Below are 17,760 nucleotides of genomic sequence, written 5' to 3' on the forward strand. Positions count from 1 at the left end.
GAAATCATTACGAGCTTAGCTCCGCTGCGTATTGCAGAGCTCCTTGTCACTATGCTTCTGCAAGTGTTGATGGTTTGGACTGTATGTCTCGTGCTCGCTGATCTTGGGCATACTTGGAGTAGGAATGACATTGAAGATGATTGCATCTGGGAAGGGAGGTACGTTGAACTGTAACCGTACCGTAACTTACCTAGCTCGCGCGGAATAACCATTGCGTATTCATTGATGGCTGTTATTGACATGCTGTACGTCGTCGGTTGCGATTATTTCCGAGTTCAAGGGACTTGTAAAGTTCAGGAGTTCTTTTCGGTTTGAAGTGTGTGGTTTTGGTGATTTTATAAACCCAGGCGCACAGTTCTAACGTATTTCGCTTTGTGATGTCCTTCGCGGATGGTTTCTTTTCTTTGTAAGCTGTGTGTTTAGTGTACAACAACCGCGAAATATGACAAACACTTAATGGTACACAACACATAAGTGAACACGACCCAAAAGACACATCCTAAGCTCACCTCTGCTCGAAAGGATCAAATTTCATGGATACAAGTGTAATTTTAAAAGAGTTTCTACCTTCATTTAGTACGCTAGATTCGTCAAATGATCTAAAAATACGAATTCGTGCACATTCATGCTTATCGTTCGCTACAATCTTTTACAAAGCAAAATCTTGTCATCATTTTTCATTTTTCACCGGGTTAAAGGCAGCAAAGGCTTACTCTATTGAATTTATTCCTTGTGTTGTTTTGTTTTGCGTCAACTGTACATGTGTTTCGTGCTGTAGAGTCAGTATCCGAGGCACGTGTGTGTCGCTTTTGTCTACGCGCGCTTTCTTTGTGTCAAGCAGGCAAGAAACAATAAGAAACTGCACTAAGGTTGGTTTGAGGTTCGTATATCAGGGCCCCTGCTAGTTTTGATTCTTTGTAGAATTCTGTGTAGTGTTGTAGTCGCACGTTGTAGAAAATACCTCGTGGTATTTTCTCGCCGGCTCTCCAAGTAACTTAATAAATGGTGAACGCTTAACTGAAAATGCTTTAGGCAATTAGTTGCCTATTGCCGTAAGAACCGTTTGAATATATTCGGAGTTTCCGAGGAAGTAATTTAAACTTGTTTGACATGCTTATTTTTTGGAAATAGTCTTGGCCGAGAATGTCGCAAATGTTTAAATTTTTTGCATTCTTGAGAGGCTAATTTTGTATTGTTTTGTTATTTTTGGAAATGTTCGGCGGATTTTATCTGGCAGCCCCATCTTTAAGCTTTTTGATTGACAATAACATAGTCTTGTTTACAATTCCAGTTTTTATCTTGGAACTGTTTGCTTTATTTGAGGGAATATATCCGCTTGATATTTTCACCTCTGCCTCAACGTAGCAACTGGACCCCGGAGCCATGAAATGACTTAATTTTTTGACATTTTGTATAAATTGTGTTACGGTTAAACGATCCTTGGAGCCAGCCGCCATCATAAATCAAATTTCGATGATTTCTCTTGTTTAAACAGACATTCTCTTTCTCTGATTTTTTATTAGACGTTCTAGTGAATTACCAAAGTGATTCTAACTCCCTGCAAAGAATGTTTGATTTTAAAATAAATAATTGAGCAAGGTTTTTGTTATTGAACGCTTGTCCTTAAAAACAATTATCACCGAGTTATATTTCCCTAGGAATTATCACAGTTGGGTTTAGATTGTCTTGCTGGGAGTTGCGGAAATTGAGTTTTCCGTCGCGCGCTCTTTTTTGCAAGTTCTCCAAGGTGCGGAAAATTCGATAAAAAAGCTGCGATTGAAGCACATGTGTTCGTGAGGTTGTAAACACGTCTGCGTTTAACTTTACTAAGTCATCAATTCGACGTCATGTCGAGACAACTTTCTTTTGATTTCTCCTCCATTAGCCACCTTTGTTATATATAGCAGAAGGGGGTTTAGGTGCATGATAAAGTAGCGGTATTATTAAATGAAGTTTTTCTTCCACTCCTGCTGCGTCTACAATAACGAAGAAAAATAATTAGTAGCGATAAAATTATGAGATTTCTTCCCTGCTCAATTTTAAATAGGTTTTCTTTTTAACGTATGGTATGCTTTTTTTAAAGATTAACGTAATTTAGGTAGATTTACGTAACTTTTCGTGATTTTTATTTGCAATATGGCGTGAAATAAAGCATTTAAATATCCAAGAAACCAAAATAAATACGGTATGATGGGTTAAAATACAGCAAACACATGACGGACACTCAGGATCGGAAACCGTTTGTTTTTTGTTTGTTTTATGAAGGTTATTTTATTTGTAGACGCTGACTACAGAATAAAGTGTCCTTTATATGGAGATTTCCTGTAGCCTTATTCTTTAAACCGTGTTCAAGAAGTCACCCGTCGCCAGTTGCTTCATAAATATGAACTAACCCTGTTTCAACTCCGTAAACAAACCACAGGTATACCAAACTTTGTTTTGTCTGTAGGGGGTTCAGACCTGAGGACAAGCCATACGTGTTGAACGTGCAAGCAGGCTGTTCAGCGGGTGAGCTTATTTGGCGCCATCCCTACGGAGGTGTGCGCGCCGTTTTCCACCCACGTGACATCAAGGGCCCATTTCGCCTGTGTTTTGTTTCCAAGAGCCCGGATGTTCGAATCTCAAGCGAGGGCCTCGAGAGCATGAAGCTCTTACAGTCGCCTGGGAACGAGGCTAAGAGGAAAATTTGCATTAAGTCCGTAAAGGAACATTCCGCATTATATATTGAGTCTGAGAACAAAGATGCGACCACCATGAGGCTAAAGTATACCGTGCATCCACTGAGGAAGAGTGGGCATCGGACGCCCCGGGGATGCAAGCCATGCGACCTCGCCAGGATGATGGACATCGTCTGCAAGAGCGACTTTGGTGAGTTGGGTCTAGTCACGTGATGTCGGTATGAGAGATTCTAAGTCAGGGTGTTCTCCCATATTCTCCCCCCCCCCCCCCCCCCCCCCCACACACACCCGCTACCACTAAAAAGGGGTCTTTTTATGTAAAGCCCGTCTATCCGAGCTGCGCGAGGTTTCGTAGGCTATGAAACCCTATGCAAATGAGATGTTCAACTTAGTAGTGAATTAAAGCCGGGGTGGGTGGGTCTGTGGGAAGGTGGGGGGATAGTCGGTCGGTCAGTCAGCCAGTGAGGAGATCGAGGTATCCGTACTCGCAAGATCTTACTATATACAAGAGGTCTTACTATATACTTCAAAGGTTTACCTAATAGTATTTATTTTTCATTGATTTTAGTTGTCAAAGGGAACATCGAGTCCACGTTTGCGGTATCGGATTCTGAAGATACCCAAGCAACAGTTGTCAGCAAATTCTTATTAAAACAAAACCGGAAGGTGTTTATGAAAACCTCAGCAGCGAACCCAAGTTACAAGGCTTCAATTCGAATTCCCAAGGGGTGCAATTGGAAAAAGAGGAAGAACAAGGTGTACTGGATTGCTGGGGATGTTGTGCCGGGCAAAGGCGCTGTAATGACTTGTTTTCTACGGGAGGAGAAGTGGTCGAAATCGCTTGAAAGATTATTCAAGCGTTTGTGCAAGAAATCTGGAACTTGAGATGTATGGCATGTACGGAAAAATTGACAAATATGACGCCTTAAGGAAATGAATGGTTTCCAAACTATATTCAAGTTTAGCTTACATTGATGGCAGTTCTTGTTGTCGGTTCTCGAAGTATCCGTGCATGACTGTCTTGGAAACATTTTAAGCAAAAAGTACATTTTGGCCGTAAATGCTGGCCGCTTGCGCGTATTTTAACTTTGTGCCCAGTCAAGCGCGTCAAGCAATGACGTTCACTCTGATTGGCTGGTATTTTATGATTGATGGCGCTGATGGACATGACGTTCGGGTTCAGTGACATGAAAAGTGGACTTGTTACTGGCACTTGATTGTCACAAACATTGAGGGGATTTGGGAATTTATTTCTTTTGATAAAGTATTCAAACTTGTTGCAAAACAGTTGCATACAGGAAACGGTTGGGATAACGGAATAGTGCCCAGGCTCCTTCCCTAGTACACCACAGGAGTTCCAATAGTAATTATCAAAGCATTTGAAATAAGCAAAGGGAAGGACCGTCTTCTCACCATTTGCAGAATGAGTGGGGAACTGGGTCCAGATGTCACGTGAAGGGTATTATGGGATATTTTTGCTAAAAAGTCAGACATGTTCCCTTGGTTGATTCCTTTGTTTTGTACCTTATGTTGACGTGAGGCTCGAAACATTACAAAATAGCGAAAAGCTGTTTCAGGGAGGCCCACACCATATGACCAGACACTGTGTTTTTTCTTTGTTCCCCATCCAGTAAAAACTATCCCATTATCCCTCTCGATAGGCGGTCGAGCCCAGTCCCCCCTCGTTTTGCAAATGACGAATTGTAGATTTGAAGTCCTCCTAACATGCATATCTAAGGTAGGGACAATATCAAAAGATTATTAAATTATAATATTACATAGCAACAAAGGAATATATAGTATAGAAGTTATTTTAAATATATTATGTCCGATATTTAAGAACTGGTAGATCATAAAGTGAACTGAAATATGAATCGACGTAGAGGATTTGTTTTGATAACACTCATTAACTATGTACCTATTGTAAGATAAGTTTGTGAGAGGTTTCGAGTTACTAAACCTTAGAGCCAAACTAAGAAAAAGGTCGTCTAAAAATTTTAAAATTGTGTAGTTCCAGAAAATGTCCTTCCCCTCCCCCCCCCCCCCCCCCCCCCCACACACACACACACATTGAGGGGATTGGAAATTCCGGTGGGGGTGTGGGGGGTTCAGACTCCCAGCCATTTCCCAGAGGGGAGTGGGGGGGGTAATGCCCTTTTTCCTTAACAGTTACTGTGTCCATCTTTTTCCAGGGGCTGGAAATTCCAGAGGGGTGGGGGGTCATACCTCCTACCGGCCCCCTCAATAGGGGGTATGGATATTTTTTGGAACTACACATTGCGTAAGAATACAGAAGCACTTATTGCTGATAATGCATGTAAGATTTCTTTAAAGTCCATATAACCTTCCAGGGTTGATAGATTTGGTCGATTCTTTGTTTTTATCTTCCAAATAGTATGGGGTTCATATGGACCATATTATAAAACGCGCGTTCGCGCGGGTAACTCAAATCTGTAATATTGTGGTATTGATCAACCTTCGGAAAAAGACCGTGAACTGAAAGGCCCGGGTCGAGTCATTTGTGACGTAGATCGAGATAATTCACTCGATTCAATATCCTTTCGCGTGGCCAATTCCCTTTTCAGAAATTGAAAGTTTATCTATGCTTTCTTTTGGCTAGATTGATATAAATGAAATGTTTTTTTAAAACAAAAGAACTTTAATGTTGCCCGCCTCTGTTAAAAAAAAGTGTAAGCTAGTTGGAGGGTGTCAAGGCCAACAGACTTTTAGCCGTATCTCGCACAATAAACAAATTTCAGCGCTCGTGGAGCACAAAACAACCTACTTTCTGTTATAGCTGAGACTTCGAGATTCTGAGATTTGATGTTTGATAGTGTTAGTATTGTTAACAATATTGTAATCAAAGTAAAATCACTCGCGGCACTCTTAGGTCCTCCGACGATTTTTCTTTTATTTTAAGTAACTATCAAACACGTCAAAACAAAACAAAATCCCTTATTTATAACTCAGTCTTGGTCCTAGTGCCCATGCAACTATATACTCAAGATAATGAGCATGGCTTGACAGTAAGGAAAAGACGTCCCGGCTCTGGATACACTAAGTTTGACTTGACAATAACAGAGAGGGCTCAATATTAATTGCATTTCTTTATAAAACTTTTAAAAGAAAAATTCGACAACAACGCACAGTTGTTTTTTTAAAAATGAGTAAATTATATTGATTTCCTCTAAAACCACACTCTACATATTTCCCGAATTCCAGCTTGTAAGAAAATCAGAGGCGGATCTAGGGGAAGGGACGAGCGGACCCAGGCCCCCTAATCAGATTTTTTACTAAAAAAATAACAAGAAATTAAAGAAAATAACCCACGGAGAGCACTGAATCCCTTGCCTCGACTTCGACAGTAACAAGAAGATTAGGGTATCAAAATAAATTACATTTGTATATTTATTACCTCCTTTACTTTTATTGAAAGGTCCCTTACATCGTTCGTGTATCGTTTTTTATTCATCTTAGAATATGGGCCTGCTGTATTTTACCAGCGGCAATGAACAGTAGAATTCCATCCTTCCATTCGCCGCGTAAAACAAAAAGCAGCCTGCTTATGCGTGGATGCCATGGCAACGCAATGACTTCGTAACCTCGGTTCTATAGCGAGGCCAATAGACCCGGCAGCCAGCAAACCGAGCCCGCACCCTAGCGTGGTAAAAGCGCGGGAAAACTGCTGCTTTTGCAAATCCTCCTCAGAGGTTCCCGCCTTTGAGAAGGTGTTAACGTAAAGTGCCCCGGCGCTTATCCCGTGCTCTAGCAAAACGAGAAAAATAACCCATGCAGAGGGGAGAAATCTATACCAGCTCACCGAGATAAGAAAGGCGAGATTTGCCGCTAGCATTAGCGTGAACACCCAAGTGTGCTTGGTTAGGTAGACACAGCCGGTGTCTAAACAATGCATGACGATAGCGTACCCACGTCCTAACAACTCCCCGGCGGCGAACATAAAGAAATAGAATTCGTAATGGTCACGAGGAGTAAAGGGAGAGTTCTCAAAAGCAATCGTAGTGACGACAGCTTGCAGAGCGAGATACTCGCAGATCACGCCAATCACAAGCACGGTTGTTATTGGCAACGCGCGCCTGTTTACGTGAAGTTTCTCGGTCCATGTGAGAGTCGTGGGTGGTGCGGATGCAGAGTGCGTGATTCGCTTGTAGGATAAAGTCTTGGTGAGGGTAAAGGGCCCCTGGAGATCTTGGGTGATGAGGAAGACGTAGATCAGCAGGATCAGAAGAGGCAAGGCTGTGATGGTCAAGATTGTTGTCTGGGGGGACACGCACGCCCATGTGGTCATAGCTAGTGAGGAGAGGAAGATATGAAAACTTGAGGAACGAGGGGAAGATATGGAAAGTTGACTTGCGGAACGAGGGGGCTTGTAATGTTTGGGGATGGGGCGCACGACCATAAACAAAGATTTCACGTGGAAGACACGGGGCATATCAGTCAATCTTGTTTTAAAAGCTGTCGTTTTTCTAGCTCGCTCGGTCATTACCTTATTAGGCACTACATACCATATTTGGGAGTCCCGCTTCAATCAATTTTTTGCTTTTTTTATCGCTCTGGAACTTTGTAAGTTGAATTTCCACGTAAACTTGCAGGAATTCGTGTTTACTACGATTTTGCTGGCAGGCATCTTGTGTATGGAGCCTAGTCCCTATCGTTTTAGAATATCACAGGTCTCCCGCGCGCTCGCCCCAGGCTCTTTTAGACCATTTAGAAAAACGACAGCCATTGATTGATATGTCAGCACACCCTGCCGCGGCGTAGCCAGGATTTTAAACAGGAGCTTTTGGTTGAAACCGGGTGTTCGTACCAAGGCACCTGGGGTTGGTCGGAGGGGGGGGGGGGGGGGGGGGGGGGTTGTAGGTGGAGACAATCTGGAGCGGAGGAAAATGTGGAACATATATGATGGCGTGGAATGGCAAGAATAGGGATGACAAAAACAAATATATAGAGTAACAAAATGGAAAGGTGGAATATTTCGTAGAGCTCTTCGAAATGTTAAGCAACCTTACGTGTATTCAAGTACAAGGAGGTAAGACCAGGTAATAGTCAAATGCGAAAGGGAGAAATAAACCTGGGAGCCGAGGGATGCTAGAGAGTAGGAGGAAAGGTGGAGAAGGTCTAGTGAGAAAAGGGTTCGCATTTGAGACGTGTTTCAAAGTGAATTAGTGGCTAGCAGGGATTTTTCTCCTGTATTTTAGATAACGTCTCATGCATTTACTGTATTTTTGGCTGCTAAAAGGGTGGCCAAAAAGGCCCCCTGGCTACGCCCTTGCCCTGTTGTCACCGAACTATGCAGGACTGCATTATTTGTGCAGTTTCTGAAAAGTTGCATATCCCCCAAATGTGTGTATGGTGTTTGTATGTCTCCATGGGGATGTATATGGAGTTTAGTTTTAGGGGAAAAGGTTGGAGTTTGACGTCTAATAAGATGTTTTCTCTTACATTCAACTCAAAGTCTCATGCACCTACACGTTATCATTTTAGCAACTCGTGCTTTCATTGGCTTACCTGTATAGTAAAGCGGACCAATAGCAAACCCCGCTCCAGTCCCTCCGCTGTATGCACTCAGTGTCGCGGCCTCATAAAGTGCCGTCATTCCAAGAAAGCTCGTCTCTGCTACCCCGCACCCCAAAGACACCAGAGAAACGCCAATCAACTTAAACATCACCTTTCCACCTAGCGATGTCAGCACAATCCCTGACGTCATGAGCACGAAAACGAGGGTGATCCTCAGAGTCGGTCCCACATGAGGTATAACTAGCGGCGTCATCAAAGTCGCGACGAAGAATGGGCCAGCGGTAGTGAGAAGCAAGCTTGACGTGGGTATCGCGGTCTCGGTTAGGATATCCTGGGCAGCGGTCATTCCCAAGTAGAGGACCGTAAATACCATGAGGCCGAGAAGGAAGAACGTGATAATGTTCCTTATGGAGGAGGTGCCTCGTGCTTCCAGCTCCGAGTCGTCATTTGCGTTGAATAATGGCGGCCCCGAGGTGTCGTCATGTTTGAAAGAGTGTTCTTTTTCAAGAAGATGGATGTTCTCGGTCATGACTCTATTAAAAGATAGCTGAGATTAAACGATTAAACATATGATAAAGGAAGGGTCAGAGTTTGACTAAAATCTCTTATGCTGAACCATCACCATCATTATCATGATTACACCACAACTACCACCATCATCATCGTCACCATCATCAACCCCATCGTCATCATCATCATTATCACCACCATCATCATCATCATCATTATCATCATCACCATCACCACCATCATCATCATCATCATCAACCCCTTCATGTTCATCACCATCAACATCATCATCAACAACCCCTTTATCTTCATCACCATCACCACCGCAATCATTATCATCATTATCATTATCAACGCCATCACCATCATTATCATTACCACGACCACTACCACAACCTCTATCACCATCATCGTCACCATTACCACAATCACAACCACTACCATCACCATCATCAACCCCATCACCATCATTATCATTATTACCAACACCACTACCATCACCATCACCATCATTGTTCTGCACATTCCACCACAAGCCCGCGAACATTTAAGTATGAAGGATGAAGTTTCAAAATATCTACGAAATGTAAACAAAACAACAAAAAACTGAAGTTGATTACATAATTATAATGAAATACAAAAATAACAAATTCTTCAGTGCTAGATAAAGCTAAGTTCAAATAAATCCAGATAGGCAGTTCAGCAGAGCAAAGGACTAAGGGGCAGACGATTGTGAGTAAAATAATTGGTAAATTTCGCTATTTCAATTTATTATATATATATGTAGCTAATGCTTATTTCTGTATTGACTATAGTTGACTATGTATGTGTTTATGGAATGGACATTAAAATAGTGCAAAATCCAAGTTAAATGATCACCTAAAAAAGAGTCCGAATCACATAAATGACTGTATTTCTGTTTTAATGTCTTGGAGATTGGATGAACTAGCATACGCTGGCGATATTCGCAAGTTTTCCATCGCTTTCTCTGGAAAAAACAAGGAGAAATCGAGCCTACCGTGTACCAATGGAAGCGCTAGAATTTTGGAGATAAGCCCTCTCCGGATATTGCTATCAGCTGTGTAAACACGCTAGCTAACATGGCAGATACTCATTTCCCAGAAGCAGTCAAAGACCTTAAAGAGCATTCTTATGTCGACGACATCGGAGGATCCAAGTCCAGCTCAGAAGACGCCAAACGCGTGACAACTGAGATAAGCGCAATTCTAGCAAAGGGGAAGTTCGAAATCAAGACGTGGCACTCCAACCACAGCGACGTTGATCAAACTGAAGACGGCGCAACCACCTTTCTCTGACACAACTGGGACAAAGCGGAAGATGAAATATCTTTCAAGAAAGAAGAAATTAACTTAGTGAACAAGACGTTCTCAAAACGCAAATGCCTTGCTTGCGTGGCACAGATTTGGGATCCAGTCGGCCTTGTTACACCAGTTTCTATCGAGCTGAGGAAAGATCTTCATACTCTGGAGTATGGACTTCGCATGGGATGAGTTATTAAAACAAGAATTGCAAGAAAGTGGCTTAAAAACGCCGATGTTCTCAACTCTCTCCTAAAGATCACGTTCGACAGACAACTCAAGCCAACAGATGCGATTGATTCGCCATGCATTCTGCGACGGAGGGGAGAGAGCCTATGGTGCCGTAGTCTACTTGCGCTGGAAACACAAAGATGAAAGATATTCCTGCGTTCCTGTAATGACAAAGGCGTTAGTCGCCCCGCTTAAAAAGAAGTCAATACCCCGCTTAGAGTTGATGGGATGTCTGTTACTGGCAAGAACGGTGACAACATGCAGAAAGGCCTTAAAGTCCGCTGACGTGCAAGTCTACAAAATGAAGTTTTGGACGGACTCTCACACTGTTCTGTCATGGATAAAAAATTCTCCTCGAAAATTCAAACCCTTTGTTTTGCGCGTGTAGCGGAAATACGAGAGACGATACCCACCGAAAACTTCAGATACATTCCCTCAAAAAAAAAACAACCCAGCAGACGCGCTAACAAGAGGCATTGCAGTCGACAAGCTACAAGAATGGACCAAAGGACATTCGAATTTATGCAGAGAAATTCCAGAAAGATGTGAGGAAAATATCGAAAGGGTATACCCGTGTAGTCCCGAAGTTGAGAAGGAGATAAAGCCTCAGACTGACGTCAGGAAAAAAGTTCACACAGTCGCAGCTGAGCCGACGAGCAAGTCTTCCAAAGAACCTGGCCTAGCTAAGAACGAGTTGCTGAATCACTTACTACAAGTATGTTCATCGTTCAGGAAAACAAGACGAGTAAGTCTGTAAGAAACTGTAAGAAACTACGACGTAAGCCCTTAGAACAGCTCATGGGACAGATTCCAACCATTCGTGTTTGTCCAGGATTGACAGTTTTTGCGCATACAGCATTGGATATGTGCCACCGCCAATAACAAAACATGCAACTGCAGACAAAAGAACGCGTGCCCCCTTGACGGAAACTGCCTCCAATCATCTGTTATCTACCAAGCCACTGTAACAAGAAAGGACAACAACACCTCCGAAACCTACGTAGGACTAACCGAGAACGAATTCAAGACAAGATATAGAAACCACACCGCTTCATTCCGACACGCTAAACACAGAAACTCGACCGAACTGGAGCCTTAAAGACAACGACATAGAACACTTTATTTCATGGAAAATCCTGTCATCTCACTCCACCTACAACGGCTCTAGCAAAAGATTAATCTCTGCCTCAAAGAAAAACTTATCATTATCCGCCAACCCAAGCTATCAACTTTAAACAAGCGTAACGAGCTAGTGTCTTCGTGCCGCCACAGGAACAAAACCTTGTTATGCAACAGCTGAACTATTCAATTTCACCATAACAGCCATTCAAATTTCACGCCCTATTTTTATGTTAATTTTATACATAGATAGTATATAAGTGAGGGTAGTAATATATTATATATAGCTAATGCTTATTTCTGTATTGACTATAGTTGACTATGTATGTGTTTATGGAATGGATCACCATCATAACCATCAACATCATCACGACCTATAAAGGTCACCATCATCATCGTCATTATCACTACCATCATTAACGTCCTTTGACAGCCCCCCCAATATTATAAGGAAATGACCAGTAGGGGCGTGGCTGTGCGCCCAATACTTTCTTAATGTTTCTGTATTGTGCCCCTCCCGATATTTCGAGGCCTGCTACGGCCCTGATTCCTATAACAATGATTGAATATTCGTGAACATTCATTAGCATCTACAGATAATCAATGACGCAATTAAGCATTCATTAATATGGAATAAGCATTCTTATCCGCGTAGTTGAAATTCATTTTGGACAATCACTGGCGTTTATTGACAATTAGCTATCAAAAAAATTATTATTATCATTTAAATAAACAGCGACAATCAATAAGCGATTTCAGATATTCATGCTTGTCAATGTCACATTCATCGATGAGGTCTGAGAATCATTTATTGCAAATGATCGTCAATCTTAATTGCGTTATCGATTGCTATGGATATATCGATATTGATATCGTTATGCTTTAACTGCGTTACCGATTGTCTGTTGATGATTATAAATATTCGCGAATATTCGATCATTGTTATTAAAAGTCAAATCACGCTAAAGTTTCATGTCATTATAATAGACGTACAATAGTTAGCATGGTGCTTTTAGAGAACGCCATGAAGCATTTCTCATTTCGCTAAAGTTTAAAAAAAATATTCATTCATTTTCAGGATTATTCGTACTATTTTTGCATGTATTCAAAAGAAAAGTTCTCTTTTTACCCGCGACGTTAAGGATGGACCACTTTTGTTCTTTCGCCCCTTGCTTTGATTTATAGAAAGTTCTGTGCAGGAGGGTATCGTCTAGGCAAAAAGGGCTTGAGAAATACAATCACTGTCATTACCATTCACCCATGGCAAAAATTCAACTTGTGGTCACTCTTCCGAAAAGGGAAGGAAAGAGCATGTTTCGCAACTGTGTGGCTATGTTCCATGTTTTTTGATAGTTCGTGCCATGATTCGTGAATTGATCTTCTATATGAGTCCTGGTTTGCAGTTGTTTTCACCGGTTAAATCCTAACAACCTATTTTAACAATTTCCTTAGTTCGTGACCGTGAAAGCACGGGAAATAATCGTTCCATTCAAGATCTCCCCCTTTCAAAAAGAGGGTTTTTTGACAAATGGACACCTCTAATTATTAAAATGTCAAATTTTCGTTGCCATGGTTCTTGTATTACTGGAGAAAAATTTTAATCAAAAGGAATAAAATGTACCAAGTTACCAGACGCCAATCTTGAATAGAATTTGTGTTACAATGTTTTCTCATAAGTATGAAAAATACATCATTTATATTCAGGGCACCGTTATTAAGAAAATAATTGAAAATGAGGTTCCAATATTGATAAGTTATATATATTTTATCCATATGATATTTCAAACAGCTCCATCACATTTAATGAGAATGAACTCCAAAACCTCTGGCCTTTCGTTTCTACTGTAAATAGCTTTGCTAATCTAGTAGTTAGAACACCCGTATATGTGTTTGTTAGAAGAGTAATGCTGTTACAATAAAGCTCATGTTATAATCGTATGTACCCGTCGCCGTTCGAATTTTCAAGAAGTGTTTAAAGTGTAGGAAAATCAGACGTGGAAAACCAGTATTTGGTTGGATGATTCTTGAGTTATCTGTGTAGTATTGAAACATATCTAGTTTTATCATTTATACAGAGGAAACACATACCTATTTATTACTTGTTCCAGTTGTTCGCCATCTCGCAAAGAGATTTGTTCTATTGGCCGCTTGTTCAACAACTTTGGCGTTTCCCAAAGAAGTTATGGTAATATATAGAGTCGATTCAGATTGCCAAGCAAATTTAATGCATATGCACTTGAAATCCTTGAGGGATATTTGTTCTTGCAAGATTAACGTGAATAAATTAGCATGAAATAATGCGAATCTAAAATTCACCCTTTCGGTGCTGATAAGTCACGTGCGTTTTACGGGGTCAAAGTCCAACAAATCGTAGACAACCCGCGAAAGTTCGGACAAGTTAAGAAGCGTTTGCTTCGTACGAACAAAATGGTGACTCCTGGCACCTGTAGTAATGAATCTAGATTCCTGCAATTATGAAAGACAAATAGCAATAGGGACCCTGTACTATTCTTCCATTTTTCCAGAAGAGAAAAGAAAAACAGAAGATAAAAATAATGAATAAAACGGTGCAAACATGGAGATTCATTCATGTGTGGCAAGGATATTTACGTTTATATCCCAGTGATGGGTCAGTGCACATTTTCACAGGACAATTATCAGGCGATAACATCCAGCCAAAGTGATATCTGTCCTGTGAACATTTTTGAGCGGGGTGTCTACAAAACGAAGACCTAAAACCTAAAACCTGTGACCCCAAAAGCTACGACCCCCAAAATTTTGCCGTTATTTTTTAGCCTACCTTGTTTCCCAAAAGGGCTACACAGCGTGGAAGTTTCATGTGGAATCAGTGATCCTTATGAGATAATAAGCTTATTCAATTTTTTTTTAATTTGGAAAAAGGGAACTACTTGTGTTTTCAGGTGGTCTTTCTTAAAACGCCGATAAACTCAGAAACCCGGAATGTCACCCGGTAAACATTTTCGGGTGTTTCTTCCAAAATCTTAATTGCCCGCTAACTTACGGGAAATGTCCAGTAAAAAAGTGGGCCAATCAATGCTTACATCATTTTATCAGATTTCCTTCCAACCAATCAGGTTTCATCTCTGTCAAATGATTTGACATTTAGCTGTCACAGTGCGCCTAAAAATCTAAACAGCTATGCGAAATTATTAGAAGTTTTTCTACAAAATGAGACTTTATTTACTTGTTCTTTGTCTTTCTTTTGAAAAATGTCGATGCCACAGCAATTTTTGGGGTGCAAGTTGTCTACAGACATCGACAAAACTAGGATTTCAATAACTATTTAGCCAAACTATTCATAAACTTTGGAAATTGTAATATACTTGTCGGGAACCAGTATCGGCACGCTACGCAAAAGCTTTGTTTTGATAAACACTTCCTCGCCAGGGAGTTCGAAAACTTTTCTGGGGGGATTTTTTCTAAATTACCGGTAATTGCCGGGTCTGTTAGGTTACCGGGAGAGTTTTTGCGATAATTTTTCGGGCAAAGGAGCGTGTCTGGAAAATGTGTGCAACTACAATTTTTAATAGGACAAATAAACGACGATTAAAAATACATAGATCATTGGCGCGCTCATGACAAATTTTTCCTCCATGAAAAGCACAACAAAATTCGCTGAATTACCTCATTAGGATCACTGATTCCATATGAAACTTTCGCGCTGTGTAGCCATTTGGGGAACAAGGTAGACTAAATACTAACTGAAATTTTTGGGGGGGTCGTAGCTTTTGGGGTCGTAGCTTTAGCGGTCGTAGCTTTTGGGGTCACAGGTTTTAGGTATTAGGTTTTAGGTCTTCGTTTTGTAGACACCCTTTTTGAGCGGTCAACTCGATTTTCGTCTGCTCAATAACTCCTCAAACAAACACCAAGGTTTTCAAAACGTTGGGCACAGAAAGAATAATTTCTTTTATAGAATTATCATCAATATAATTTTATAAAGAATTTATCCTGAAACGTGAAGGAAAAAGCAATACCTAACAACAGCGCGAGCTCGTGGCGTCATTCCCGTGCACGTCAGCGCGCGCACAGAAGACATTTCAAAATTGAAAACTTTTGCTTCGATTTCTCATCTTCAATTTCTATTCCAGCTTTCAGCAGAACAATAAGAAAACAGTCTAGGTGTAAATCCATCAGTTAAATGCAAGTTTTGAGCTTGTAGTTTTTGCTCTAATGAAAAAAATTGTTGCATGGATTTTTATGAATTGCGACAGCACGCGCTCGGGGCGTCATTCCACAGTGCACGTCAGCTTGCGCAGAAGACACTTTTCACATTTTCAGTGTAGTCACTGGGATATAAAATAAATAAACCCCTTCTTTGGCTCACTGTGATATCGGCGGATAATGTCCGCGGATGAGAAATGGTCCTCAAAATTTAACATTTGCGCTCGAAGCTTCGCTTTTCGGCCAACTGTTTATATTTTTCGTACCATTTATCATCCTTGGACGTAGAGAGCTTAAACACGAACGCGCGCTATAAAAGGGATAGCTCCGCTCCCTTTTTCGCAAGCTCTCGTGCAAGTCGTCGGCATTCTCAACTAGACTTCATTGAGTGCGGACCTCTCTGTAAACCGCCGGAAGAAAACATGCTAAGTTAACATGCAAGTAAAGCCGTACGACAAACTACGACAACTTTGAAGTACAAAAGAGTGTTAAATTGAGCTATAAGGAATATTAGAAAAAGTGTTTGAAGTCCATTTTCTACAAAAACAAGAGCAAAAAATGTACTTGAGAAATCAAACACAGTGCGCGCTCGTTTGAATTGAAAAAAAATTTTCGTTCTGTTTCAAGAAACAGCTGTTGATAAGGTTATGCTTGCTTCAATAGTGTGTTATCGGCCACTCTAGAACTCTCTTGTAGCATTTTGGTTTCTCTCTACGGTGCTCTGCACTCAGTGATGTCAAATGACGAATGACAACTTGCCTAAGGCAGGGCCCTTTTATAGCGCGCGTTCGCGTGATCGTGATCGTGTTCGCGCGTTCGCGTTCGTGTTCGCAAGTCAACACGAACGGCATCAAAAACGGCGGCTGAAAAACGGCGTTGACGTCCGTGACAGGAAATCTCTTTTTTATCCCTATTTTTCTACGCGCGCGGTCACGGGTTACTTTACTAAATATTTGCAGCTTGCATTTTGTCGGCGAAAATGGCACCACAGAAGATGATCCTGATCCTGATGTCGGTAAAGGGAGGGTCAGTTATTTATTTCTTGTTTAATAAGTTCCCGACGGCTTACGAAAGGCGTGTTTGAGCGTAGGACATAGAGAATTTGCTTTCACATAGCCTGCTTGCAGGCGGTACTCGGTGTTCAAAAATGTGCAAAAATGAACGCGCTCGCCCCCAGGAAACACTCGGCTCAAAATACAAGATGGCGCCCGATTATCGAACGGAGAGGTGTGGATCATGTAACGTCACTGCGTTCACTTTTGTCGATCCAATATCTGAATATAAAGTCCCAATGATGGGCCGCCTATGTAATTCTCCTAAAGCAGATATTTCCAACGAATTGGAAAAATTACCGAAATAGTTCGCAAAGAATGCCTGGCTAAGTCTTTTCCATATCCCGTTTTGGCACATATGTATGTATCTGCGTTAGGCTTCCTTTGGTATTATTCTATAGCCACTAAATTTCACTAGAGAGCGGTATAATCTACCCGATCCTTTTTGTATAATTTCAATTTTTGGAGTAGTTTTCAAAAAAATCGTGAAATACTTTTGCGTTTATTAAGTACTAATACACTGTAATGCATTTGTTCTGGGTTGACTACTACACTTTAGCAATTACATTTTGTTGCACGGGATTTTGAAAACCACTCTAATCGAATTTTTGTGGTGTTTCGTGATGCTGTCGAATAGTGTTTGATTACTTATCACTATCAAAGGAATATATTCATATTTATGACAATAATTGATCGTATAGCCCCTGTGGCGCAATGGACTAGCGTGTTGGACTTCTAATTCAAAGGTTGTGGGTTCGAGTCCCACCAGGGGTGGTTCATTTTTTGTTTTCTTATTCCTTTCGTTAAAGTTTTTTTTTTTTTATAGTGACGACACCGACACTTTTTTAACAGTTATTAATTCTATCTTCTACTTGATATTTATAGACGCTTTATACTCGAAACACCTTAGAGCGATAAAAACAAGGTAAACAATGTTTTGGACTCTTATTAGAGCCCTTAGTTTCTTTTTAATAAATACGGTTATATGGAAGGTTCTTTTTCAAAGCAGATATAGCTTTGCACCTAACAAAATGCTCTGCCAAAATTAGCTTTTTGAAACTTCGCGCGAAAGAGTCAGCTGGAAGGTTATTCCGGTCTCCGGTCGCCCCTTACACTAGCCCCAGCTTTCTCGCG

General features: G+C 41.1%; 1 protein-coding gene and 1 non-coding gene across 3 annotated transcripts; one reads left to right on the top strand and one right to left on the bottom strand.

Annotated features, from left to right (window-relative positions):
* Positions 1-6,068: 6,068 nt before the first annotated feature.
* Positions 6,069-13,677, bottom strand: LOC5509609 (protein BTN1). 2 transcript variants are annotated; one of them, XM_001630061.3, is made up of 3 exons: positions 13,481-13,677; positions 8,205-8,746; positions 6,069-6,986 (listed from the first exon to the last, which is right to left on the bottom strand). In XM_001630061.3, the coding sequence occupies exons 2-3, from the start codon at positions 8,740-8,742 to the stop codon at positions 6,175-6,177; spliced, it is 1,350 nt and encodes a 449-aa protein (XP_001630111.3). In that variant the 5' UTR covers positions 8,743-8,746; positions 13,481-13,677; the 3' UTR covers positions 6,069-6,174. The 2 variants fall into 2 exon arrangements, with proteins under 2 accessions (XP_001630111.3, XP_048575732.1); XM_048719775.1 differs by lacking the exon at positions 13,481-13,677 and having other exon boundaries at positions 8,205-8,760.
* A 3,649-nt stretch (positions 13,678-17,326) lies between these two features.
* Positions 17,327-17,400, top strand: Trnar-ucu. Its single transcript has one exon. It is a non-coding gene; the product is annotated as a tRNA-Arg (tRNA).
* The last annotated feature ends 360 nt before the right edge of the window (positions 17,401-17,760 follow it).

The sequence above is a fragment of the Nematostella vectensis genome, chromosome 12 (assembly GCF_932526225.1).
Source record: "Nematostella vectensis chromosome 12, jaNemVect1.1, whole genome shotgun sequence".
Taxonomy (NCBI): Eukaryota; Metazoa; Cnidaria; class Anthozoa; order Actiniaria; family Edwardsiidae; genus Nematostella; species Nematostella vectensis.